Below are 27340 nucleotides of genomic sequence, written 5' to 3'. Positions count from 1 at the left end.
ATTCAAAGACAAGAAAATCCTAATTTTAATTACTAAGAGTAGCGGTTTTGCTTGCACTCACTCTCCATTGCATAAGTGAGTGGCAAATCATTGAAACGTCACACACATCGGATCAAATGAACACAAAATTGATTACCATCTTCCCTCTTTGTTTGGTCCCCTTTGATCAAAGAAGCCATATCAGCATTACAGAGATGCTTATTGACACTGTCGGTCCCATTTTGCGTTTTCATTTTTCAATTTTTTATGCGAATTTATGTTATTTTTAAGACATAAATTGGGGTTTTCAGACAGGTATGGACTATTTCTTGATTAACTCTTAAATACATTGTCTAGCAAGATAAAATAATTGTCTTAAATAATTCAAGAAATTTGACATTTTCTGAGAGATTGGTGGTTGGTGGATTTAATGGATTGAATGCATGAATAAGAGATGCACCTTCTCTAATTGAGATTCTACGAATTTCTTCATCGGAGCAAGACTACAATTGTCTAAACAACAAAATAGCAATTTTTTTAACAGAAATTAGAGTACAAACATGTGACTCATTAATTATAAGTATACTAAAATTATTAACATATATAGTTTACTCTAAGTGGAACGCTATTATGAAATATTAAAGAAAAGTTTAAAAATATTACTCCCATCAAAACTCAATTATAAAATGTTTCAAAATTGTAATAGGAGTTTCATTATTTATTTGGAATTATATTATAATATATTATATATTTTTTAATAAAAATATATATTATAGTATTTAAAAAGTACATTTAACTTGGAAGCTGAAAGCTTCAAAAACCAAAGACATTCTCTATAAAAAGCCGTGGAAGGAAATAACTCAAGCACCAGCAGCAGGAAGTGAAAAAGAAAGAAAGATGGAAAAAAGCAAAGTGCTGGTTGTAGGGGGAACTGGATACATAGGGAAGAGATTGGTGAAGGTAAGTTTTGATGAAGGTCAGGAGACATACATCCTCCATATCCATAGACCTGAGAACAAGTATGATATTGATAAAGTTCAAATGCTTTTGTCATTCAAGGAGCACGGAACTCACCTAGTGCCGGGTTCCTTTAGTGACCATCAGAGCCTTGTGAATGCTGTCAAATTAGTTGATGTTGTTATCTGTGCAATAGCTGGTGTTCACGTCCGGAGCCACCAAATCCTCCTTCAACTTAAGCTTGTTGATGCAATCAAAGATGCTGGTAATGTAAAGGTAATACCATTTACTTGTTAGCGTACGTGCGTCTTCACTGCTATTTTGTTCTTCCATATTAATTTCAACCCCAATAAAACAATACGTATTTACGATCTTGTTCCAATATATATATATACTAGTCGCTAACCCGTGCGATGCACGGGAAAGCTACCAATTTTTTCCAAATGATTTGACATTAGCTGTTGGAATTGAACATCAATTCTCTAGTAGCACGTTCTTATTTTTTAATTTCATTTATTTCCTGCCTTCTATTAAATATTCAATGCATTCATTATATTTAAAAAACGTTGAAGTTTAGATATTGTTTTTCAGTTCCTCTTGATTTTAAAGACACAACTATTGAATCTCAACAACATACCAATGCAAATATTAATTACTTAAAATTCAAAATAAATTATTTATACATGATAAGTTACAATTCAAACAATATTGAACACTACAATATTTAGAAATTAAATGTATATAGACAAACAATTAACGCTATAGTAAAAAAAAAAAAAATCCTCAAATAACTAAATATAAGAGTTTAATTCCTCTTTGTTTCAATTTAAAACCAAATTGTGCATAAAAGCAAAAAAATTTCCTTTGTTCCAATACGTCTTTAGTATTAAAATCACAAATTCATTAAAACCAAATTGTGCATAGAAAATCTTAGAGATTGAAAGACAACTTTAAAGTGTTTTTTGTATCTTCTTCCTTTGTTGGTTTGTAGTAGTCCCTGAATATGCCATTTTGTTTTCCTTAAGTACAGATGTTGGTATAAGTTACACATTGGTTTGAACATCAAGTTTTTGAAATTTTGTACAATCACCATTGTGGGGCCCAATGGTCTATGGGCCCGGCTCGCTCGCTTATGGGGAGTCCACAGGTCACCAAACTAAAGGAGGCCAGGGCCCAAGCCCAAAAATAGTGAGCCCGGTGTGGTTCAAAGGTACGTCCGAGGACCGCTCAGTCCTCGGAAAGCCCAGAACCCCATTGACAAGAATGGGATACAGGCAGACTTGAAAGATCAGAAAATATCTCACGGAAATAGTCTTTAAATATCCTTCATTGACATGACATCGCCCCAGACAGAGCCGGATTTTTAGGCTTTATGGACCATCTCCCACAATTCAGGGATTAGACTGATGGGACAGATATCTGCCCTGGAAAGATCGACCCTACACGTGGACGAAGGACGACGAACGTAGGCTAGTATAAAAGAAAATGTTATGTGACCAAGAAAGGGACTCCCAGGGAGCTCCTGAAAAAGAACTTGATGAAAGAGAATGTCTGAAGAATATACGCCGGACATCACCTAAAAAACCCGCCGACGGGCAATCGGGGACAACACCACCGCTCCTCGGACAGTATCCGAGGAGCCAGATCCTCCTCAATGCAAGATCGAAGGGCCTGAATATCCAGCCCAAGGCTTTATCTCATGTTGGTTCATCTAAAGTCCGGCCCAAAAATGCCATCCTGTGATCCAACGCTGGCTTTTTAACCCCACTCTCTACAAATATTATTGTGAGGGACTTTCCGTGTACGAGCCCAACATCGTCGCTGGGCTGTTACAGATTTTGTGTCCTTACAATTGGCGCCGTCTGTGGGAGAGGCTTGCGCGTTGGCACGGGTGGTGCATGAGTCAGCTCTCCAGTAACCGGAGATTCACGAGTTTTTCCCATCTTCGGTGACGTACAGTTACTGCTCCGCCATAAGCCTCTGCTGGGGGCTACGCCTTACACTGCCAACGGAGCGGACAGCTCTAGGGGCTTGCGGCCTCGAACCTGCTCCTCCCTCCCTGGCCTAGGGGCTGACCTTCGAAAGATAAATCAATATAGAGAAAAGACGCCAAAGAAGACATCTTAAAAGTAATGGACAGAACCAAGGCCTTGCATGGTCCTCGGACCCAAGCCTATGGGGAAACCAAGTACAAAGAAGACATCTTAAAAGTAATGGACAGAACCAAGGCCTTGCATGGTCCTCGGACCCAAGCCTGTGGGGAAACCAAGTACAAAGATGAAGACATCTTAAAAGTAATGGACAGAACCAAGGCCTTGCATGGTCCTCGGACCCAAGCCTGTGGGAAACCAAGTACAAAGATGAAGACATCTTAAAAGTAATGGACAGAACCAAGGCCTTGCATGGTCCTCGGACCCAAGCCTGTGGGGAAACCAAGTACAAAGATGAAGACATCTTAAAAGTAATGGACAGAACCAAGGCCTTGCATGGTCCTCGGACCCAAGCCTATGGGGAAACCAAGTACAAAGAAGACATCTTAAAAGTAATGGACAGAACCAAGGCCTTGCATGGTCCTCGGACCCAAGCCTATGGGGAAACCAAGTACAAAGATGAAGACATCTTAAAAGTAATGGACAGAACCAAGGCCTTGCATGGTCCTCGGACCCAAGCCTATGGGGAAACCAAGTACAAAGAAGACATCTTAAAAGTAATGGACAGAACCAAGGCCTTGCATGGTCCTCGGACCCAAGCCTATGGGGAAACCAAGTACAAAGATGAAGACATCTTAAAAGTAATGGACAGAACCAAGGCCTTGCATGGTCCTTGGACCCAAGCCTATGGGGAAACCAAGTACAAAGATGAAGACATCTTAAAAGTAATGGACAGAACCAAGGCCTTGCATGGTCCTCGGACCCAAGCCTGTGGGGAAACCAAGTACAAAGATGAAGACATCTTAAAAGTAATGGACAGAACCAAGGCCTTGCATGGTCCTCGGACCCAAGCCTATGGGGAAACCAAGTACAAAGAAGACATCTTAAAAGTAATAGACAGAACCAAGGCCTTGCATGGTCCTCGGACCCAAGCCTATGGGGAAACCAAGTACAAAGAAGACATCTTAAAAGTAATGGACAGAACCAAGGCCTTGCATGGTCCTCGGACCCAAGCCTGTGGGGAAACCAAGTACAAAGAAGAAGACATCTTAAAAGTAATGGACAGAACCAAGGTCTTGCATGGTCCTCGGACCCAAGCCTATGGGGAAACCAAGTACAAAGAAGAAGACATCTTAAAAGTAATGGACAGAACCAAGGCCTTGCATGGTCCTCGGACCCAAGCCTATGGGGAAACCAAGTACAAAGAAGAAGACATCTTAAAAGTAATGGACAGAACTAAGGCCTTGCATGGTCCTCGGACCCAAGCCTATGGGGAAACCAAGTACAAAGATGATGACATCTTAAAAGTAATGGACAGAACCAAGGCCTTGCATGGTCCTCGGACCCAAGCCTATGGGGAAACCAAGTACAAAGAAGCCTCACTGGAATCCCCTATATACCAGTCGATTGCTCAGATGGATCGCTTAGAAATCATCAGCCTTGGACGTTATTCACGCGCTTATCACAGAATATCCAACTGATATCTTGGTTAGTTTTCTTAAGTTTGATTTATTATGAATTATCGACGTAATGCCTGGTAGTGTTGATAAATTGGAGTTAGTTGAATTATGTTTCAAGCCATTCGGCTCTAAATACTCTCGAAGAAACGCACACATAGGGCACACCCATTCAAGAAACAGTGTTGTCAAAGAAACGGTACTCAAAACAAGTAAAGAAATTTTCATTATTATCATGAAGAAGAGATAGTACAGCGTACAATGAAGAGCTGGAATCAGCCTACGTCGAAGCCTACTACATAAGCAAGAAAAAGAAAAATACAAGAAAGCTGGAGAAAGCCGAAGAGGTATGTCGGAGGAAAGGTTGGCTACAGCTCCGAGACCTTATTCTTCCCCCGCACCCTTACATGCCCATAACTCAGGCAGCCAAAAAGACCCAACTTGAACCTGACACCGTTGAAGAAAAGGTGCAGGGAGTTGGAGGTGATGGGGCTTTCTCTAAATATACACCTACCACAAAGCAAAGGCGCTGATGGAGGAAAACCTTTCTTCTGCCATACCAAAGTGCTGGCATGAACAGAACCTGCTTCGGATTTTGACTAAAAGAGGGGAAGATTTCTTTCCCTCTCGGTGGAGATGGAGTACTCTCCTGAATTTGTGCTTCCTGCGCCCATACCTTACTGTTATGAGCCACATGAAGACACGGCGCTTCTGCGGCGGAGGAAGTTCTTTATTCCCAACCCTCGCTTTCAACATGTTAGGCCAAGAAAGGAGAGCTTCGGATATGGGAAGCGTGATGAGAAAAAAAAAACTGAAAGAAGAGGTGTATATATAAAGCAACCCTCTCTCCCTCATATTTATTTGAAAAGACAAGATGATGGCAGTCAACTCATGCGGCGTCCCAAGGAGCACTACAGACAAAGTGGTCTTGGCTCAACTTCCAACGTCAACTGTAGCCAAGAGACTCAGAGAGCCTCGTAAAGGCGCGCCTCGATCCGTGGGGCGTCAGAGAAATACTGCATGGCCGGAGGTTGCAGAAATATCTCTTATCCGCGGATTCATTTAAATTCACGGCCCAGGCCCGCTTTGCGTAAAGGCCCAGGGACACCCTGTTTGGCACCCTGGGAAATGCTCAATAGAAGGGAAAACTAAGTACTGATGCAGACATTGGTCTTGGACAGAACCTAAGGCTTGCATGGTCCTCGGACTCAAGTTAAAAGGGAAAACCAAGTACTGATGCAGACATTGGTCTTGGACAGAACCTAAGGCTTGCATGGTCCTCGGACTCAAGCTAAAAGGGAAAACCAAGTACTGATGTAGACATTGGTCTTGGACAGAACCTAAGGCTTGCATGGTCCTCGGACTCAAGTTAAAAGGGAAAACCAAGTACTGATGCAGACATTGGTCTTGGACAGAACCTAAGGCTTGCATGGTCCTCGGACTCAAGCTAAAAGGGAAAACCAAGTACTGATGCAGACATTGGTCTTGGACAGAACCTAAGGCTTGCATGGTCCTCGGACTCAAGTTAAAAGGGAAAACCAAGTACTGATACAGACATTAGTCTTGGACATAACCTAAGGCTTGCATGGTCCTCGGACTCAAGTTAAAAGGGAAAACCAAGTACTGATACAGACATTAGTCTTGGACAGAACCTGAGGCTTGCGTGGTCCTCGGACTCAAGCTAAAAGGGAAAACCAAGTACCGACAAAGACACAAGTCTCGGACTCAAGCCTGAGGGAAGAATCAAGTACATAAGATAAAACGTATAAGTCCTGAACAAAGCCCAGGTTTTGCAAAGTCCTCGGACTCAGGCTTCTTGGGAAATCAACTGCCCTAATGAAGGAATTTTTCGGCTTAAATTCTGGAAAGGGTTAAGTCTCACGTATCATGAAAGTGGCAGGACAACCTAATGATCGTCAACCTAAAGAGGCCATTCATCCGGTGGGTAACACGTCCTCGGATAGCTACTTCTTACATCTTATCGAAGCATTTCATACCCATCACGGCTAATTTTAAGATAAGTCTCATTCCTCACTGGTCGGATTGTTATGTTGAATAATAATTTTGCTAAAGTCATCGTGGCATCTTTTTATCAACGAGTACTTTGGTCTTATTTATTATTGATTGAAATGCTATACTATTATGCCGAGCAGCGCTTTCACATTTGTTAAAAATATATAAACAATACATACGAAATAGAGTAACAGTAACTTTTATTAATATGAAAAATTGTTACAACGTACAAGGAGGGGCTAAAACAAGCCTATACAAAAAATGAACTGCTAGAACAGTAACAACATCCGTAACATAAATAAATAAACCATCAGGTGTCTTCTGAGTTCGCCTTCAAAGTCTTTCTGAACTCTATGCCTCAGTACTGCTCATATCAGGAGAAGATCCTTATACAAAAATAATGAAGGAGAAGGAAGACGAATTGGAAGACATGGAAGCACTTCAGCAAGCTCTTGTCACTGAAGAATGCAAGGGAAAAAGAAGATGGAGGACATGAGCGGGAAGGAGGAGAAGAAGAGGGAAGCAATGAAAAGAAAGTAAAAGGAGCAAAAGAGGGAGAAGGGGAGCCTTATTAGGTATGCTCATGAGAGAGCAGATGGAGATGACAAGGGAGGTTTTCGACTCAGGCACCCCAGGAATGGGGTGCAACGAGTCCTTACTTCGGATTTTGGCTAAAAGAATGGGGAGGCAAATCTTAAGCCTCCACCACCCTTGCCCCGACCGAGCCATCTCGAGTTTTGTTGGGACATGGCGTTTCTGGGAAAGGAAGGGTTTGTTCATGGTGGCTTGCTATGAGATAAGTGTTATGGAGTAAGGAGTAACCGGATGGAGGAGGTGGATTCTGGGAAGAACGTGAGGGATTCGGATATGAAAGGGTCACCCTCTGTCTTCTCTCTTTATATAGGGGACGAAGAAGAGGGTATGTGACACATTCAAATCCCCAGGGAAATCCAGAGTATGACGCGCCGTTTCGTTCTCCCACACCATCAGTAACCGTTGCATCTGGAAGATCTCGTAAATGGTAAGAGATTAAAGGCACGTTGCAGATAACCACGCGGCATAACGGCAACGAACGTAAATCCAGGAAAAACGGCTCGTAGACCGGCGCATTCCTCGTGGAGGTGAAGAGTCACCAACGTTGATCAAGGGCCGAATTAAATGAGCCGCAGTTAAGACTCGGTATTACCAAAACCCACCTTTCCAACCAAGACGTTGGACAGCAGGGTTTTGAGGGGCTATTGTGGGGCCCAATGGTCTATGGGCCCGGCTCGCTCGCTTATGGGGAGTCCACAGGTCACCAAACTAAAGGAGGCCAGGGCCCAAGCCCAAAAATAGTGAGCCCGGTGTGGTTCAAAGGTACGTCCAAGGACCGCTCAGTCCTCGGAAAGCCCAGAACCCCATTGACAAGAATGGGATACAGGCAGACTTGAAAGATCAGAAAATATCTCACGGAAATAGTCTTTAAATATCCTTCATTGACATGACATCGCCCCGGACAGAGCCGGATTTTTAGGCTTTATGGACCATCTCCCATAATTCAGGGATTAGACTGATGGGACAGATATCTGCCCTGGAAAGATCGACCCTACACGTGGACGAAGGACGACGAACGTAGGCTAGTATAAAAGAAAATGTTATGTGACCAAGAAAGGGACTCCCAGGGAGCTCCCGAAAAAGAACTTGATGAAAGAGAATGTCTGGAGAATATACGCCGGACATCACCTAAAAAACCCGCCGACGGGCAATCGGGGACAACACCACCGCTCCTCGGACAGTATCCGAGGAGCCAGATCCTCCTCAATGCAAGATCGAAGGGCCTGAATATCCAGCCCAAGGCTTTATCTCATGTTGGTTCATCTAAAGTCCGGCCCAAAAATGCCATCCTGTGATCCAATGCTGGCTTTTTAACCCCACTCTCTACAAATATTATTGTGAGGGACTTTCCGTGTACGAGCCCAACATCGTTGCTGGGCTGTTACAGATTTTGTGTCCTTACAACCATCTTCTTCAATTGATAAGTTTTTGAAATTTTGTACAATCACCATCTTCTTCAATTAATATGTTTATACCAAAATCAAGAATAAAATGAATATATTAAACAAGCAGTAGCAGGACGTAGTGAACAATAAACACAATACTACTACAATCAAATCATGCCCAATTTCCTTCTCAAAAAAAAAAAAAAAAAATCATGCCCAATTTCTCTGTACAAAAATTAAATACTATATTTATTTACGTAAGCTGTGTCAAAAAATATTTAAACTGTCTTATAGCTTTAGTTAGGATTCAAGGCAAATATATTATTTTTGGGTGTTTTTTTTTTTCCTTTTTGATAATGCCGGTTTGAAATTTTTGGGTGTTTTTTTTTTTTCCTTTTTGATAATGTTAGTTTGAAATTTTTGGGTGTTTTTTTTTTTCCTTTTTGATAATGCCGGTTTGAAATTTTTGGGTGTTTTTTTTTTTCCTTTTTGATAATGCCGGTTTTTTTTTTAGTCTTAAAAAGTTTTAATATTGTGCTGACGTGGAAAATTGTGGGAACTTCAAAAGTTTCGGTTTTATATATATATATATATATAGATAAGTTGGTTCTGTTATGGTCAAAACGGATGAAATGTTCCATAAAATTTATGAAACTGATACACTGCAAATTATGTTGATATCGAAATATCATGTTTCAATGAAAAAATCTAGACAGTCACCTAGATTTATTAACAATTGTCTTTATATGGGACTGTATCCTTAAATACAACAATATAATTAATGCATTCTTTACTAGGGTTATAGTTTTGTTACTCATACATGACAAGTTATTATATATATATTGGTAGAGATTTTTGCCATCTGAGTTTGGCACCGATCCTGCTAGAATGGAGAATGCATTAGAACCTGGAAGAATAACATTTGATGACAAAATGGTGGTGAGGAAAGCTATAGAAGAAGCTCGGATACCTTTCACATATATTTCCGCAAACTGTTTTGCTGGTTATTTTCTTGGTGGTCTGTGCGAGCCTTGTAAGATCCTTCCTTCAAGGGATTCAGTGACCTTGTTGGGAGATGGCAATAAAAAAGGTGTTTCCATGATAACCTTAATCTTTCCTTTTACAGACTGCAAAAGTAGATTCATTTTATTGCACTTTGAAAGCACAAAAGTAATAATTAATTTTATAATTAAGAAAAAATCTGTAAGCCATTTTGTGGGCCACAGAGAGAGGTTTACCAGTTAAAATAATGACGCTAACCAGTTTTTTAAAGTACTTGATGATTTTCTATATGTAGTCACTTTTCTATATTTACCTTTATAAGAATTGAAACATTTCTTGTTTTATATTTTAATGTGGTAGGAATAAGGAATTTATGTCGATGAAGAAGATATAGCAATGTACACTATCAAAACTATAGACGACCCTCGAGCTCTCAACAAGACGGTATATCTGAGGCCACCTAAAAACATCTTATCTCAGAGAAGTTGTTGAGATTTGGGAGAAGCTAATTGGCAAAGAGTTGAAGAAGTCTTCCATATCCAGGGAAGAGTTTCTAGCTTCCTTGAAAGGTAAATGGTACTGGTTTGATTCGAATTAAGACAAACAATGAATTAATATCCCATTTGGTCCCAGTTTATATATATTTTTAGAGAATTTCAATTTATATCATCCGCTTTTAATGATTGTTTTTTATTATTAAACTAATACATCAGTTAGCTTTTGGTGTAACTTAACTAATAAAGTTTTTTATCGTCAAATATATTTTATTTCAATAGCGATAACCATATTTTTGAAAGAAAAAAAAATCAAATCTTAAGGGAGTGCCATGACCCACTTAGACCCTAAGTCAACCTTTTATTTTCCTGTCATGATTGACGACAATTTTTGGGTGTCTATACATACATACATACATATATATATATATTTCTTGTATCTCTTTTTATATGTCAAGTTTTATTGGAAAAAAAATAGAAAGAAAATATTTCTTATTTTATCATTTTTAAGGTAAAAAGTAAAAATAAATAAAGAAAAATAAAAATAGAGAATCAAAAGTTTAAAATTAAATTGAAAACATTAGATAAAAAAATACTTTACCTTTCAAAAGAATGAAGAGCTTCTATATTCCAATATTTTTTTTCTAGTTAAACTCTAAAGTTTTTAAATACACAAAAGTTTACTAAATGCTTTAAAATTGTTATAATTTTATCATTTCAAGAATTTAACAACAAATTATATAAATTATATTTGAGATTTATTTAATCATTAAAAAATAATTTTATAAAAATTATAAGTGAAATTAATTTTGACTATGAAAACATTACAATACTGCTTATATATATATATATATATCTATGTAATTAACCTGAACAAATAAACATGAGTGTACAATGATCCTTTATTTTTATGGGTTTTTTTTTTTAAATATTAAAAATACCTTTTTGTATTCTCAAAGTGGCATTTATTGTCCATATTGGTTTTAAGCACTGATATGTATACTACGTATGTGTTGTGTGTTCACAATATGTGTATCTACATATGTTTATGGGTGTATAAACATATACATATACTAATAATTTTTGCTCTCCTAAATTTAAATTCTGACATTGTCATTGGTTTATATATAACACAAGTATATATATTTTTTAATATTTTATTTTATTTTTCCAATATATAATTGCACATGCATAAGTACCCTTCGGATGTTGGCAAGGTTTGATCAGCTAATCGAAATGGTTTCACACATTCGCATAACAATGGTATCAGTATCACAGTATGTATAGTTTGATTTTTTTTTTTTTCAAATTTTTCTTATTTATTGTTTGATGTTTATATGTATGCTAATTATATCTGATATGGTTTTTCTATTTTCAATAGGAGAAGAGTACGTGATGTAAGTTGGACTAATACATTACTTTCATGTTTGTTACGACGAGTGTCTAGCTAGCAAATTTCGAGATAGCTATGTATAGGCAAGATTAATTCAAGAGAGCTGGCTGCTTCTAGCTAGCTAGGAGTGGTGATTGGATTTGCATTATGTTTTAATACTCAGCCCACTTGTTGTCTTGGCGAAATGGACTTTTGCTTCTTGTGTACTGTCCTGTTGTCTTGTTTCCACTTTTCCTGCAGTTGGTTTTCAGTTTGCTCTCCCTACTGGTCTGTTTGCTATCTCTGTTGCATGTGTACGGTTTTTTTTTTTTTTTTTTTTTTTTTTTTTTTTTTTTTGTGAATAATGTAAGGACCAGATTTGATATCCCAGCTCAAGGTATGAATGGACTTAGGCCCAAAAAGTTCAAAACAATGAATTTGTAGAGAATGGGTTAGAAAATTGGGTTTTAGTTAACCAAACAACAAGTTAGGTAGGTTTGATGACAAAAAAATAAAAAATACACAAATGTAAACTAAAGAAAAAAGGTCATCGGCAAAGTTCGAGGACACTAGTTCTTATATAATGTTCTTAAGTAATGTTACAAGTCTGGTTCTAGATTGCTACAGTGTTTCTTTCTTAATTTTTCCAACCCCCCTGTCTCACTGCCCATTCCTTCTTTTATATTGTCTTTTCTTTTCATCTCCACCTTCCACGTGCATACCAGACAGACGATGTGGATACTTGTCCCATCAGCACTCCCCATAAGTCCTTATATAGTAGCTGTAAGGCTGAAATCCACTGTTTAAGCATCACCTCCATATTAATGCAGCCAGAGAGTTAATTGCAGTGCATTTAATGCAGTGACAGTAGCTTTCTCCTTAGATATTTTAGGACTCCTCCCAATCTAATGTCTCTACAATGCTTATCCGCTCCAATTGAATTTTCAGGATCGTTACCCTTATTGACAGACCATCTCTTAGGACCTCAGCTCTGTCTAGCCGAGGACGCATTCATCCTCGACCCACTCTTATGAGCCATTATGACCAAAACTAACCTCTTTATCCATCAACACAATCCCTTCTGATGAAGACTCCTTCTCCTCAAATAGATCCTTGTCATTGGCTTAGGCCACAGGCCCAATATACAGGTAGATAATGAACTTTTGGGCCCAAAAGCCCTACAAATAATATCTTTCCTTTGAGCAAAATAAAAAAAATCAAAAAATCAAGAAAAACTCTCATAGGCCAAAATCATTGTCACCATTTTGATTTGTCTATCAGTAGCCTACTAATTTGTTTTAATTTTTTTTTTATACATTTGAATATTTTATACTTTATCTTAAGATTGTACCTAAAAAATAAGAGTTCCTCTACCACCCCCTCCCCAAAAGTATTAATCAACTAATTTAGTGAGTAAAAAGAAAGAAAGAAAAAAAAATTCAAACATAATTTTTACAAAACCTAGCTTTTAGATTTTCTTTTCTCTTGATTTTTTTAGTTTTTTATGTTTTGAGAGGAGAGAAACGTAAAATGGTAGTAAAAATACAGATTTACCCCTATTTTTAAAAGTGGATAACTGGAGACAAAAAGAGCTAATAAAGTGCTAATTTTTAAATCATATGTAGGCAAATTGTTTTTTGAGCAAACTACAGGTGGACAAAATGTAATTTCCGATTTCCCCTTATTTTTGTAAGTATACATCCTTAAGATTTTATTTTAAGCATATATATTTAAGATTTTATTTTAAATGTATACATACCTAAAAGTTATACTAATGTCCAATTTGGATGGAAGAGTACAGTAATGTTGGAGGGAGAGGTTAGTTGTGATGTTGCTTTGGGGAAATTTTTTTTTATATACACTATAAAATTATTTTTCAACTAGACCAAAAACATTCAAAAATACATAAACGATTTTCAATTAATAAAAAATGGTTACAAGATTAGACCTTACAAATAGCACCGCCTTGTTTGAAAAATATGATTTTTTTACAAGCTTTTTTTTTTTTCAGCTTTTAGATTATACAAACGATTGAAAGAAATCCTAGGAAACAATGATTTGGATTTTTATTTATCCCCCCCCCCCCAGCTTCCTAAGTTTTGCCTTAGCTCTTTTTATAATTAATGTACATCATCTAAAACTCTCCAGTTTAATTTTGATCTCCATTCTTTTTTAATTTAAGAGATGTAATTAACTGTGTGTCTTTGTTTTATCTTTTGACTAATGCATAAGAAATTAAATAAAGTAAAAAATAAAATAACCCAAAAACATTGTAATCTCAAAGTTTCTTCCCCAATAAGGGGAATTGACTATTGCATAAGAAATTAAATAAAGTTAAAAATGAAATATCCCAAAAACATTGTAATCTCAAAGTTTCTTCGCCCAGTAAGGGGAATGCAGGTTTACTTGCTACAAAGCAAATGACCAAAATAGTTTTTCACTTTTGACATCAAAAGTGTCTTTTATTTTTTTCATAACATTTCAACAATGCCATCGATCGTCAATATTGGATTGAGTATCGAATCCACAGCCATGGTACATTAGAAAGTTAGTTAATGATTCTTCTTCTCATGCTGCCTTTAAGTTCTCAGACAACATTTGGTAGTATTGTTTTTGCTGTTCGCCAAATAGAAGAGATGTTAGGCTTTTAAAAAAATCAATTGGTTTATAATCAAGTCTCAGGTATCCTTGCACTAGACAAAATAAGAAAAAAAAAACAGAATGAATCATACCTTGTCTAACACAGAACGCGAGATTTGACCTACTGCTCTCTCAAAATGTGTTGATTTGATTGTCAAAGAAGCTGCATCTAAAGTGCTCTCAGTTAATTTCAGTCTGTCTTCAAGAGCAACCATTGCAGCTTCATTCATCTGTCAATAGTAGAAATTTAGACAATTCATTCATCTGAAACCCCTACACACACACACACATGTATTCCAGTATAGACAAACCAGTGCTCCAAGATCAGCTCCACTAAAATTTTCACAGGCCTCCATTCGCCCAATAGAACTCAAATCCACACTGGCATCTATAGGCTTCTTCCTTGCAAGAGCTTTTAAGATCTTTCCACGCTCATCCGGACTGGGCAAAGGAACGTAAAGAAGTTTACCAAACCTACCAGGCCGTAAGATGGCTCGGTCCATCATCTCAGGTCTGCCAAATGAGATGCCAACAGGAAGGTATCAATAAGGTTATAGTCATTAGAACAAATTGAAGTAAAAATAAAAAATGTTGAGTTTTACCTGTTTGTTGCACCAATGACAAAAACTCCCCGCCGCTGCTCTGCACCGTCTAATTCTATAAGTAACTGCAATTGCAGGCAATGGGAATATTTCATCAATAATGGAATATAAATTGGTAAACAAAAAAACATAATAAGTAGGGAAGCATGGTTTTATTCAGGCTCCCTCTGGAGATTATTTGACCTGGTTCAGTAGCCGTTCAACAATCCATCCCCCTTCTGTACCACGATTTGTTGTCAAAGCGTCCACCTACAAATCATGGGGGATAAAACCATCTCAAAAAAGCAGAGAAAAATTAATGACCACAACATAACTCCTACCCATCAAATCCATTAGATTTCATCTATATGATCATGAAAGAAAACCTAGTGAAATGACAAGGAGAAATGAACAATTACTAAATGGCAATTCCGCATACATCTCTAATATGATACACTAATTGACTTGCTTTTGCTTCAAACATATATCATGTATTAATATTAAACAAGTGCCTAAAGAGACCCTATAAGGTCAACTTAATTTATTAAGAAGATGCATCATACTTGCCATTCTATTAAACTGAGGAATTTAGAATTCTGTTGGTTTCTGCTTTGTTGTCTTTTACTATTCTGAAACTTTTGTATGATGATATCTCGTGGTGACAACATAAGTTGGTTCTTATAACTGTTAACTATCTGCTTCAAAAAAACAGTTGTAAAACTGAAATTTCAAGCTTTCCTAGGAGAGAATCTTAATGCCTTGATTGCTGAAGAAGACAGTACCAGTTCAAAAAACTAGTTCGAGAGTCAATCCACATTAACTCTTGAATTCCATTAGACAAGAGAGTCAATTAGACACTGGACTAGTCTAAAACCTTTTTTTTTTTTTTGGGGTGGGGGGGAGGGGGTGGATAAGTAAATGACTTCATTACGAAAAATCTACCTCATATTACAAGCACAAGATAGTCTAAAGAAAAAGTATATTGGCAAAGGGAAAAGGTAAGATAGTTTGCATTTAATGTGTTCTTGAAAATGGGAAAAACGCATTCCTCCGCCCAGAAAACCTTATTTACCAATTTATAATTGAATTTACTCAGTAAGTCATAAGAATTGTTAAAGATCAAAAGAAGTCATATTCTAGAAGAAAAAAAAACTCCGTCAATAGTAGCCAACATTCCAGTCATTCCATCCAGGCCAGCCCAAACTTGATAACAATATAACATTTAAAATAACCACAACAGCACAAGAACAATAATAGACATTTATCAAGCAAAGAGAACCACAAACCTCATCAAAGAAAAGTATGCATGGTGAACACGTCCTTGCACGACGGAATAATGTCCGAACTGCCAGCTCACTTTCTCCAACATATTTATTCAAAAGTTCAGGGTCCTAACCATCAGCAAAAACCATGACCATCCAAGTAAGTATTTGAAATCAAAATCAAACAAAAATACAATTACGAGTACATTTATTTTTCTAACAGAGTGCAACTTGATTCTCACGATACCAATGTACTAAACACCATTATGAAAATATATCAAACATTGCAGATACACGGACAGAATGGAAAGGGAAAATCAGAGACTAACCTTGATGTGAATGAAATTGGCTCCTGCCTCATTAGCCACAGCCTTGGCAATCAGTGTTTCACCACAACCTGGAGGCCCATAGAGCAAAAATCCTGTATCTAAGTCCAATCCAAGCCCCTGAAGATGCAGATAATTTCATGATGCGGGATCAGCAATTTAGAATGTAGCTTCTAGGCTTCTACGCCTTCAAGAAGAACTCAAAGAAGTTTCTAATAAATGAAGTGCAGGGCTCCAAATTTAATTAAGGTACCATCAGAAGAAATAGAACACAAGAATCAGAAAAAATAAAGATTCCTTTGCTACAAGTGAAACTCAAGCATATCAAGAAGTGTAAACCTGCCGGAGAAACTATGTCAAAATGGAATTCCAGATTGGCAAACTAATTGCACAGGATGAATAGACAGCAAATATCACCATTATTCCTCGCCTTTCTAAAGTAATCCACTACAATATGCATTTTGATCTGTGCGTGTGTAGTGGGGGTGAAAGACTAAATTAGCAGTCTCTCTGTGTACAGCATTCTTCTTACCTATAACATGATTTCAGTCGCATCATTGACTATGCCATCTTCAGACATAGAATGTCCTTGCCCAAGGAACCTTGAACCTTGACATGAGAGACAAGATAGCTTAGTTGGCATCGTTATCTAAATAAAATTTGTAGCTCTATTGACGTTCATAGAACGACATCCCTCGAATGTGAAGCTAACCTGGAAATGGGAAATTTTAATGAATCCTACACAGTCCTTATCATGAACAGCCTGAATTGACCTGCCGGTAATTCTTCTAATAAGAAACACCTGTTCTAACATACTTCTACGATTCCTAACCCAAATATCAAAAGTAAAACTTCAATATCACTATGGAGATACTATTTTGATAATCTCCAGGCATATCCAGTGGCATGATTCCTGCAATGGAGCAGGGCTGCTTGCCTAGCTTTAATCTCTTGACTAGTTGATTCTCTAGACCTCAACAATTTCCCAAGGAAATTCAGCTAACATAATTTAGTGGGAAATACTGGTTGAAGCAAACTAGAAGATAAATTTACCTTCATGTCAGTGAAACATATATTTTCAAACTTCTCAACCGTTCCATCCATCCATCCCTCTATGCATATATGTATGTACATATATATCATTTACAGATATAGGTTCTTCCTTTGAAGAGCCCTCGTACGCTTTCTGTTTAAACTTCCAATGAAGTCTTGCAAAGTGAGACACACATACACACACGCAGCATAATAAATGAGAAAACAATTATTGTTAATACCTCATAATCCTCTGGATGTTTAATACGTCTAACTATGTAACGCTCAAACTCCTTTCTTAAGAAATCAAGCCCACCGATATCTTCCCATTTTACATTAGGAATGGTAGAGAATCCTTCTCTTCTTGATGATGGTTGAACCATTTTAACTGCTTCCTGCAGAACACCACATAATAGCAATTTGCATCATCATTTAAGAAAATCACTAAACAAGAACAAACTAGCAGAATTGTATTGACATTTTCTAAAATGCAAAAGCCTTCAATACAATCAAAATTGTCAGTCTTGATCACCAAAAGGTAGACATACAGTATGACAGTGGCTAAAAACACTAAAAATAAAAAAAATAAAAAAAAAAACTAAATATCTACAGTGTTATCTCCACATTTTCAACTTTCACACTTAAATTAGAGTGATGAGACAGGATTGATTCATAATGGGTAAGTACTGTGTTGTGCAGATAGCACCCCAGGACTCAAATCAATAGCAGTAAATAAGCGGAAATCAAATAACAAGCACACACAAAAAACACAAGAATTTACGTGGTTCGGCAAACTGCCTACCTCCACGGAGACGATGGAGAAATTTCACTATAAAAATTAGGGAGATACAATAGTGCAAAAAAACACTCTCAAGAAACCCAATTCCCAATACACCCTAGCTCTCTCTCACTCACAAGACAAGAAAACACTATTCTTCTTCTTATACAGCTGCTGTTAGGGTTTTAGGAATTACTCTAATTCTCTCTATGTATTTTTTTTTTTCAACCCAAACCTAATATATATATATATATATATATTATAGGTTGGCTATTACTCGGAATTATATTCCTAGTTGTATTCGGTTTCCTAATACTACTTGTATTTGATTTAGAAGACCAAATTCGGCTTTGGCAATTCAAACCACACGGCCCACATCAACAAATCTCCACCTTGGCTTGAATTGATCAAGCTACACGAGCAAACTCCTCCATCGCCTCTACCTTAGCCCATAAGGGCTTACAAGCTGCAAACATCAACCAAGTCCAAGTAGCTCTTGAACTTATTTGTTGGAACTGACTTTGTCAACATACTAGAAGATTCCCAAGTCTTATTCTTCTGTAGTGACCCCATCTCTTCTACATCCCTGTAAGACAATGGATCTCCACTACTAGTTATGAGAGCAAAGCTAACCATGTCTTCAAAGCCATATCTCTGTGGTGCTTTGTGAACCCACTTCTCTCTACCTTTAGCAATTGAATAAGACTCTTCTTGTTGCTGCTGTGGATCAATCTCAACATCACCCTTATCATTAGGTGAACTATTCTCGTCAAGCTCCACCTCAACAGTTAATTTCTCCTGTGGACTATCATCACATGTCTTTGCTTCATTCTGTTTCAACATAAAGGCTTCATCAAATATGACATCTCTGCTGGTCACTGTTTTCTTTGAGATTGGATCCCAAAGCCTGTAGCCTTTAACACCTTTTTCAAAACCAAGAAATACACATTTTCTTGACTTCGAATCCAATTTAGAACGCTCTCCACTCTGCACATGCACATAAGCTGGACAACCAAAGATTTTTAGACTCGAATAATCAACTGGTTTACCTGACCAAACCTCTTTTGGAATCTTGAAATCAATGGCTAAAGATGGAGATCTATTAATAATGAAGTTTGCTGTGTTAACTGTCTCTGCCCAGAACACCTTAGGCAACCCTACATTCAATCTCATGCATCTGGCTCTTTCTGCTAAGGTTCTGTTCATTCTCTCTGCAACCCCATTCTGTTGTGGAGTTCCTTTAACTGTGAAGTGACGAGTAATGCCTTCTAATTCACAAAATCTTATGAATTCTTTATCTCTATACTCTAGTCCATTATCTGTTCTAAGATATTTTATTTTCCTGCCACTCTGATTCTCAACCTGTGCTTTCCACCTTTTAAATATGCCAAACACATCAGACTTATGCTTCATAAAATAAATCCATACCTTTCTAGAGTAGTCATCAATGAAACTGACGAAATACTGAGCACCGCTATGAGAAGAAACTGATACTGAACCCCAAACATCTGAATGAATGTAGTCAAGAACACCCTTACTTGTATGAGAGCCTATCTTAAAATTGACTCTATGTTGCTTCCCATACACACAATACTTGTAGAAGTCTAGCTTGCATGTCTTCACCCTTTTCAATAAATTTCTCTTGTGCAACTCTAACATACCACGTTCACCAATATGGCCAAGTCGCATATGTCATAATTTTGTGTCGTTAGTGCTGGACTCCACCGGAGTGGTGACTGCAACTCTGCCTACAACTGTGTTCCCAATCAATCTGTAAAGCGTGCTTATTTTCTGTCCCTTCATCACCATCAAAGCACCTTTGGTAATCTTCATGATTCCACCCTTTGATGAGTATGAATAACCCAAATCATCCAACACTCCTAAAGAAATTAAATTCTTTCTAAGATCTGGAACATGTCTGACATTACTAAGAACTCTCACAACTCCATCAAACATCTTGATCTTCATGGTACCAATCCCAATAACTGGGCATGTAGCATCATTACCCATTTGGACCATAACTGTGGTAAGGCTTATACGTGTCAAACCAATCTTTCTTTGGAGTCATATGATATGAGTATGCTGAATCTAAAACCCAAGATTCCAATAAAACATTGTTACTTGATGAGACTGAAAGTAAATCTGCACCAACTTCACTGTCATCTGATATTTCTTCAGCAACACTAGCTGATTCTAGGGGCTTCTTTCCATTCTTCTTCTCCTTTAAATGCTCTTTCAACTCTTTACACTGATTCTTATAGTGCCATTTCTTGTGACAATAAAAGCACTCTACGTCTTTCTTTGCACGTGATTTAGACTGTGATATGTTCCTGTTGGAGTTCCGTCCTCTTGACTCGCTTCTACCTCTATTGCTTGACTCAAACTTTACAATAAGTCCATCAGCCTGAGAACCATTACCATCTTGCTTCATCTTTATATGTGACAAGAGAGCACTAGTCACCTCCTCGAGTATTATAGTCTATTTCCCGTACATCAACGTAGTCACTAGATGATCAAAAGAAATAGGAAGCGACGTTAATAAGAGTAACGCTTTATCTTCGTCCTCATAATTCACCCCAAAACTTGACAGTTGGATGTTCAAAATGTTAAACATGTTGAGATGCTCCAACAGATCAGAACCCTCCTTCATATGCAAACTATACAGTTGCTTCTTCACGTACAACTTGTTCGTCAAATTCTTTCTCATATAAAGACCTTCTAGTTTTTCCCAAACCTCCTTTGCGGTCTTTGCTTCTAGGATGTTGTGAATGACCTCATCACCTACATTAAGACGAATAGCGCTAGCTGCTTTCTCATCTATCTCTACCCATTCTACATCCTTCATCGTTTCCAGTTTCTTCTCCTTCCCAAGCAAGGCCTTATGAACTCCTTGTTGAATTAGGAGATCCTTCATCCGCCTTTGCCAAAGTGAAAAATTTCCCTTACCACAAAACTTCTCTACATCATACTTTGTGCTTGACATCTTTACTGTATTCAAAGGATTGAATCCTAACCTTACTCTGCTACCACTTGTTGTGCAGATAGCACCCCAGGACTCAAATCAATAACAGTAAATAAGCAGAAATCAAATAACAAGTACACACAAAGAATACAAGAATTTACGTGGTTCGGCAAACTGCCTACCTCCATGGAGACGACGGAGAAATTTCACTATAAAAATTAGGGAGATACAATAGTGCAAAAGAATACTCTCAAGAAACCCAATTCCCAATACACCCTAGCTCTCTCTCACCCACAAGACAAGAAAACACTATTCTTCTTCTTATGTGGTTGCTGCTAGGGTTAGGAATTACTCTAATTCTCTCTATGTATTTTTTTTTCAACCCAAACCTAATATATATATATATATATATATTATAGGTCAGCTATTACTAGGAATTATATTCCTAGTTGTATTCGGTTTCCTAATACTACTTGTATTTGATTTAGAAGACCAAATTGGGCTTTGGCAATTCAAGCCACATGGCCTACATCAACATACTGAAAATAGAATATATAAAAAAATATAAAATTTGTATTCACCTGACCAAAATTCACTTACCTAGAAATGTAAGCAAGTGAATAAATGAGAGCATATTAGATACAAAACGATAAGGAAATAGAAAGACAAAAGCACCTCGAAATCAGCCATTGTGATGGCAAGCTTTTCCATCTCTTTAGGCAACCATGGTTGCCTCCATCACTCTTCAGAATGCTCCTCATTTATAGAAGAATATTTAGATAGCTCAAAATTCACTTACCTAGAAATGTAAGCAAGTGAATAAATGAGAGCATATTAGATACAAAACGATAAGGAAATAGAAAGACAAAAGCACCTCGAAATCAGCCATTGTGATGGCAAGCTTTTCCATCTCTTTAGGCAACCATGGTTGCCTCCATCACTCTTCAGAATGCTCCTCATTTATAGAAGAATATTTAGATAGCTCAGACTTTCTTTCATCAATAATTCTCTTCATGGCAAGGTTACCAGCCTTGTTAGCCAGGGCAGCCAAATCAGCCCCAACAAAACCAGGCGTAGACCTTGCTAGATTGAGAATATTGAAAGAACCCTCCAATTTAAGATTGCGTGTAAGTACAGAAAGAATCTCAAGCCTTCCAGTTTCATCTGGAACACCTATAGCAATCTCACGGTCAAATCGTCCAAGCATCCTTAGTGCAGGGTCAAGGGCATCAGGCCTATTGGTAGCTCCAATTACAAGCACATAGCCAGGTTTCGTATTAGAACTTTCTGAGTTTGACTTAGCATGTGCCTGGTATAGTCTCTGAAGTACATCCATGCAAGTTATCGACTGTGTCACAATTCGTCGCTCCATATCTCTTAGATTTTCTCTTTTAGAACCAATTGCATCAATTTCATCAATAAATAAAATTGACGGTGCAATGTTGTATGCTCTAGAGAAAAGCTGATGAATATTTTCCTCTGCTGCACCTGAAATATCCATCAAATGAGAAACAACTATAGGACTTCTAATTTTTAGGAAAAAAAAAAGTAGCTGCTTCTCAAACAATTAAGCCCAATGCAAGAAGAGGGGGATAAAAATGAGAAATTATGCCAAAAACTAGGAAAAATTAATCATTTTTGAATGCCGAGGCCCGAGATAATGAACCTATTCATGTCTTTAAATTGAAAAATCTGCATCTAACAAGAATCACTTCCCTAAAAATTAAATTGATGAACGATACTGGTAGAATCCAAAGCAGGCTTTAAGTCCCCTTACTCACAAATTCCTTACCACCCTATTAATCAAAGGTGTACACTCTTAGGGTGTTCCAAAGTTTTTCAAGCACTTGAATATTTAGTAGATGTTACTTCATACACATACCGAGTAAGTACAAGAAGGAATCCCTTCAAGGTGGCCCCGAGATCATAGCTTTCAAATCCATGACCTTATGAGAGCGTTTGGATTGAGCTGAAAGTGCGTTGCATTTTCAAGTTTTTTTTTTCCCCGTGCGTGAATAGTAAAATCATGTCGGGGACAAAAAATATTGTTTATGCACTGTTCACGCATTGTTCATGTTCTGTTTATGCACTGTTCATGGGTCTCACAATACTATTCACACATTTAAAAATTATTTTGCTACAGTATTTTCAGTTTTCAGTTTTCAATTTCAGTAACAATAAGTTCAATCCAAATGGACCCTATATATCCCTTTAGGAAATTTAACAATTATTGAACTCTTATCTTATAAAATGATAATAATTGATCTTGGGAATGAGCATAAACTATTTATCCCATTAGGGGTGAATGCCCCTCAATTACTCGACAACTAGTGGTGGAGTGATTGCCCATAAGATTTAATTACCAGGCTAGAGTGTTTTTTTTTTTTTTTTTTAAAAAAGAAATAATAATAATGATAAAAAGGAAATGCATACCAGAGACAGCAGAGATGATCCCAGTAGAGCTAATCATATGAAATGGAAACCCGGTCTCGTTGGCAATGGCATGAGCCAATTTGGTCTTGCCACAACCGGGTGGCCCGTGCAACAAAATCCCGGATATGGGTTGGACTCCAAGGCACCTCGGTAACTCTCTATGGTACAATGGCACAATCACCTCCATTTTTAACTCTTCAATTACACTATCTATCCCTCCAAAATCCTTAAACCTCGGCCCCATTATTCCCCTCTCCCCATTACCATGACCATTACCATTCTTCTGAGGTTGAGCTTGAGCTTGAGAATGAGCTTGAGCTTGAACTTGAGCTTGAGCATCCACTTCCACTTTCACTCTCTCCCCATTAGCATTATCACTACCCATTTGTTCAATCTTATTCTCAGCCTTGCTAGTATCAACATCATCATCTTCTGACATGTGAAACTCATTATCATTGTTAGAAATACTGGAAGATTGTATTGTATTTCATAATGAGAGAATATACATCAGAGCCTTATATAGGAGGCGTTAGTGTGCGGTACAAGTAAAGTGTAGTACAAGTACAAGTGTGCTATACAAGAAAGGTAATTGGGCCTAAAGCCCATAATATAATATAATATACATTAACAGCCCCCCTCAAACTCAAGGTGGATGTGAGACCAGCTTGAGGTTGTCAACCAAATCACGAGTGCGTCCCTTAGGAAGTGACTTGGTGAAGATATCTGCAAGTTGATCTTTGGAGGAGACGGAAAAGAGCTTGAGAGCACCATGGACAAGATGATAACGGATAAAATGACAATCAATCTCGATGTGTTTAGTCCGTTCATGAAAGACATCATTGTGAGCAATATGAATGGCACTCTGGTTGTCACAATAAAGGGGAGTAGCAGAGGATGTGGACACACCTAAATCCTTAAGAAGCCATCGTAGCCAAAGGAGCTTAGATGTGGTATCAGCAGGGGCACGATATTCTACTTCAGTACTGGAGTGGGCCACAAAGGTTTGTTTCTTACTTCGCCAAGAAATTATAGAAGAACCAAGGAGAAAGCAATAACCTGTAGTGGACCTACGATCAGTGGGATCCCCTGCCCAATCAGCATTAGAAAATGCACGAAGTACAAGAGGAGACTGAGCTGAGTAGAAAAGGCCATGGAAGAGAGTGCCCTTCAGGTATCGAAGAATGCGCAGAACAGCAGCATAGTGAGTAGATTGTGGAGCAGACAGATACTGGCTCACCTGATGAACAGCATAGGAGATGTCTGGACGAGTAACTGTGAGATAAACTAGGCTGCCAACTAATCGTCTGTAAAGAAAAGGATTAGACAATGGTTTCCCCCCCGAGGGTGTCAAATGCGCATTAAGTTCAACCGGAGTGTCAACAGTCTTGCTGTCAATGAGTCCAGCTCGAGATAAAAGGTCAGAAGCATACTTGGCTTGAGTAATATAAAGACCATCTGTGGAATGAGTAATTTCAAGACCTAAGAAATAATTGAGATGTCCAAGATCTTTCATCTCAAATTGCTGACTAAGAAAATCCTTGAGTTCTTGAATGCCACTGAGGTCATCACCAGTTATGATCATATCATCCACATATAGAAGCAAAATGGTGCCTTTATCAGTACGACGAAGAAATAAGCCAGAATCATACGGACTGGCAGTGTAACCCAAGCGAAAGATAGTGGAGCTAAACTTGGCAAACCAAGCTCGTGGAGCTTGTTTAAGACCATAAAGTGCACGTCGAAGATGACAAACCTTGTTTGAGTCAACAGAGAGACCAGGAGGAGGTTGCATATAGACTGCTTCACTCAAATCCCCATTAAGGAAAGCATTTTTCACATCCATCTGAAAAAGATCCCATTTACTAGCAGCAGCAATAGCTAAGAGGGCACGAACAGATGAGATACGAGCAACTGGAGTAAAGGTCTCTTCATAATCAATCCCATACTCCTGTGTAAAATCTTTTGCAACAAGACGAGCCTTGTAGCGCTCAATGGACCCATCAGAGCGAGTCTTGATCTTATAGATCCACTTACAACCAACCACAGACTGTCCAGGAGGGAGAGTGACCAGATCCCAGGTATGGTTTTTGGTTAATGCATCAAGTTCCTCTTTCATTACAATCTGCCATAAAGGGTCAGTGGAGGCCTCACGATAGGTTTGAGGCTCATGAAGTGTAGCAAGGGCAGTGTAACAATGATAGTCAAGTAAATGTGTAGGAATGGATCTTACCCGGGTTGAGTGGTGATGTGGAATGTCTTGTGGAGGATCTTCAGGCGGAGCAGGAGCAGGGGACCTAGGCTCTAGGTGGGGTAGCTCGTCATCAACCTGTTCATCTTCAACCTATCTAGGAGTAGTATCAAAAATATCTGGAGAAGGGTCTAAAGGAGGATCAAAAGTATTTGTAGAAGGAACAAGAGACTCATCTGGAAAAATTTCTAAAACAGAGGAGGTAGTTAGGGAAGAACGAAAGTGAGAGAGTTCAACAAACAATCGATGTTCCCAAAAGACAACATTACGAGAAACACGAAGACGATGAGAGACAGGATCATAACACCTGTACCCTTTTTGAGTTTCGCCATAACCAAGGAAACAACAAAGTCTAGATCGAGGCTCAAGTTTGTTGTGTTCATGAGGCTGAAGAAGAATGAAACAAGCAGATCCAAAGGATCGAAGGTGATGATAATCAGGAGGTGACCCAAAGAGACGCTCATATGGAGTCTGATTATGGATGACAGCACTTAGAATGCGATTAATCGCATGAACAGCATTAAGAGCAGCTTCACCCCAAAATGGGGCAGGAACTTTGGCAGAAAGAAGAAGAGTACGAACAGTGTCAAGAATATGTCGAAGTTTTCTTTTGGCTCGACCATTTTGCTGAGAGGTACCTGGACAAGTTAGATGATGCACAGTGCCATAGGAATGTAACAAAGCTTGAAATGCATATTGAGTATATTCAAGAGCATTATCAAAACGAAAAGTTTTGATACGTTTGGAGAATTGGGTTTCAACCATTTTTGCAAAGTTGCTGTATATTGGTAAAATTTCAGAACGAGATTTCATAGGAAATATACAACTATAACGAGAATAATCATCATTAAAGACAACAAAATATCGAGATCCACCAATACTAGCAATAGTAAAAGGTCCCCAAACATCAGAATGAATTAACTCAAAAATACTATTGGAAATGGATTCACTGTTATTAAAAGACAAAACTGGTTGTTTTCCTAACTAACATGAAGTACAATCAAAATTGTCTTTGGACACAGAACCCAATAGACCCCTAGAAGCTAACTGTTGTACCCGAGAAGATGATGCATGACCAAGACGAGAATGCCAAAGTGCAAGAGATGGTAAGCAAGAAACTGTAGCAGCTGCAGTAGCAACAGAAACAGGAGCAATAGGTGGAAGATGAAGATTGTCCACGGGAAACATACGCCCAACTCTAGGGCCGGTCCCAAGCTCTTGTCCTGTCCTCGAATCCTGCACAATACACCCAGAATAGTCAAAAATAAGGCGATAACCTAGTTCAGCTAATTGTCCCACAGAGCACAAATTATAGGATAGGTCAGGTACATGGAAGACTCCAGGAACAGAGAGGTTGGAGGTTGAAACAAAACCTAGACTATTCCCATGCATGGTGGAACCATCAGCTATATGAATATTTAGAGGGTGTGGTGTAGGGTCAAGTTTGGAGAATAAGGAGGAGTAAGGTGTCATGTGATTGCAACAGGCAGAGTCAAAGAGCCAAGTTTGAGACTTACCGGGCAGAACTGAGAGAGCAGTGAAAAGAGATGCATTACCAACCATACGAACAGCTTGAGCTATGATCTCCTGTAGTTCAGTGGGAGAGAGGTTGATAGTGGATCCAGAAGACTGGGACTCAGCTGAAATGGAAGCCATCGGCGGAGTAGGCTAAGTA

General features: G+C 38.2%; 1 protein-coding gene and 1 pseudogene across 1 annotated transcript; one reads left to right on the top strand and one right to left on the bottom strand.

Moving 5' to 3' along the window:
• Window positions 1–848: 848 nt before the first annotated feature.
• On the top strand, window positions 849–10107 carry LOC126710408 (bifunctional pinoresinol-lariciresinol reductase-like). Its single transcript, XM_050410844.1, has 3 exons — window positions 849–1212; window positions 9385–9625; window positions 9898–10107. Exons 1-3 carry the CDS (start codon window positions 877–879, stop codon window positions 9918–9920), a joined length of 600 nt encoding a protein of 199 aa, XP_050266801.1. The 5' UTR covers window positions 849–876; the 3' UTR covers window positions 9921–10107.
• A 3864-nt stretch (window positions 10108–13971) lies between these two features.
• On the bottom strand, window positions 13972–27321 carry LOC126708543 (cell division control protein 48 homolog C-like; annotated as a pseudogene).
• Between the last annotated feature and the right edge of the window lie 19 nt (window positions 27322–27340).

The sequence above is a fragment of the Quercus robur genome, chromosome 12 (genome assembly GCF_932294415.1).
Source record: "Quercus robur chromosome 12, dhQueRobu3.1, whole genome shotgun sequence".
Taxonomy (NCBI): Eukaryota; Viridiplantae; Streptophyta; class Magnoliopsida; order Fagales; family Fagaceae; genus Quercus; species Quercus robur.
The sequence above is the reverse complement of the archived record's forward strand: the minus strand, read 5'-3'. Positions and strand labels throughout refer to the sequence as shown.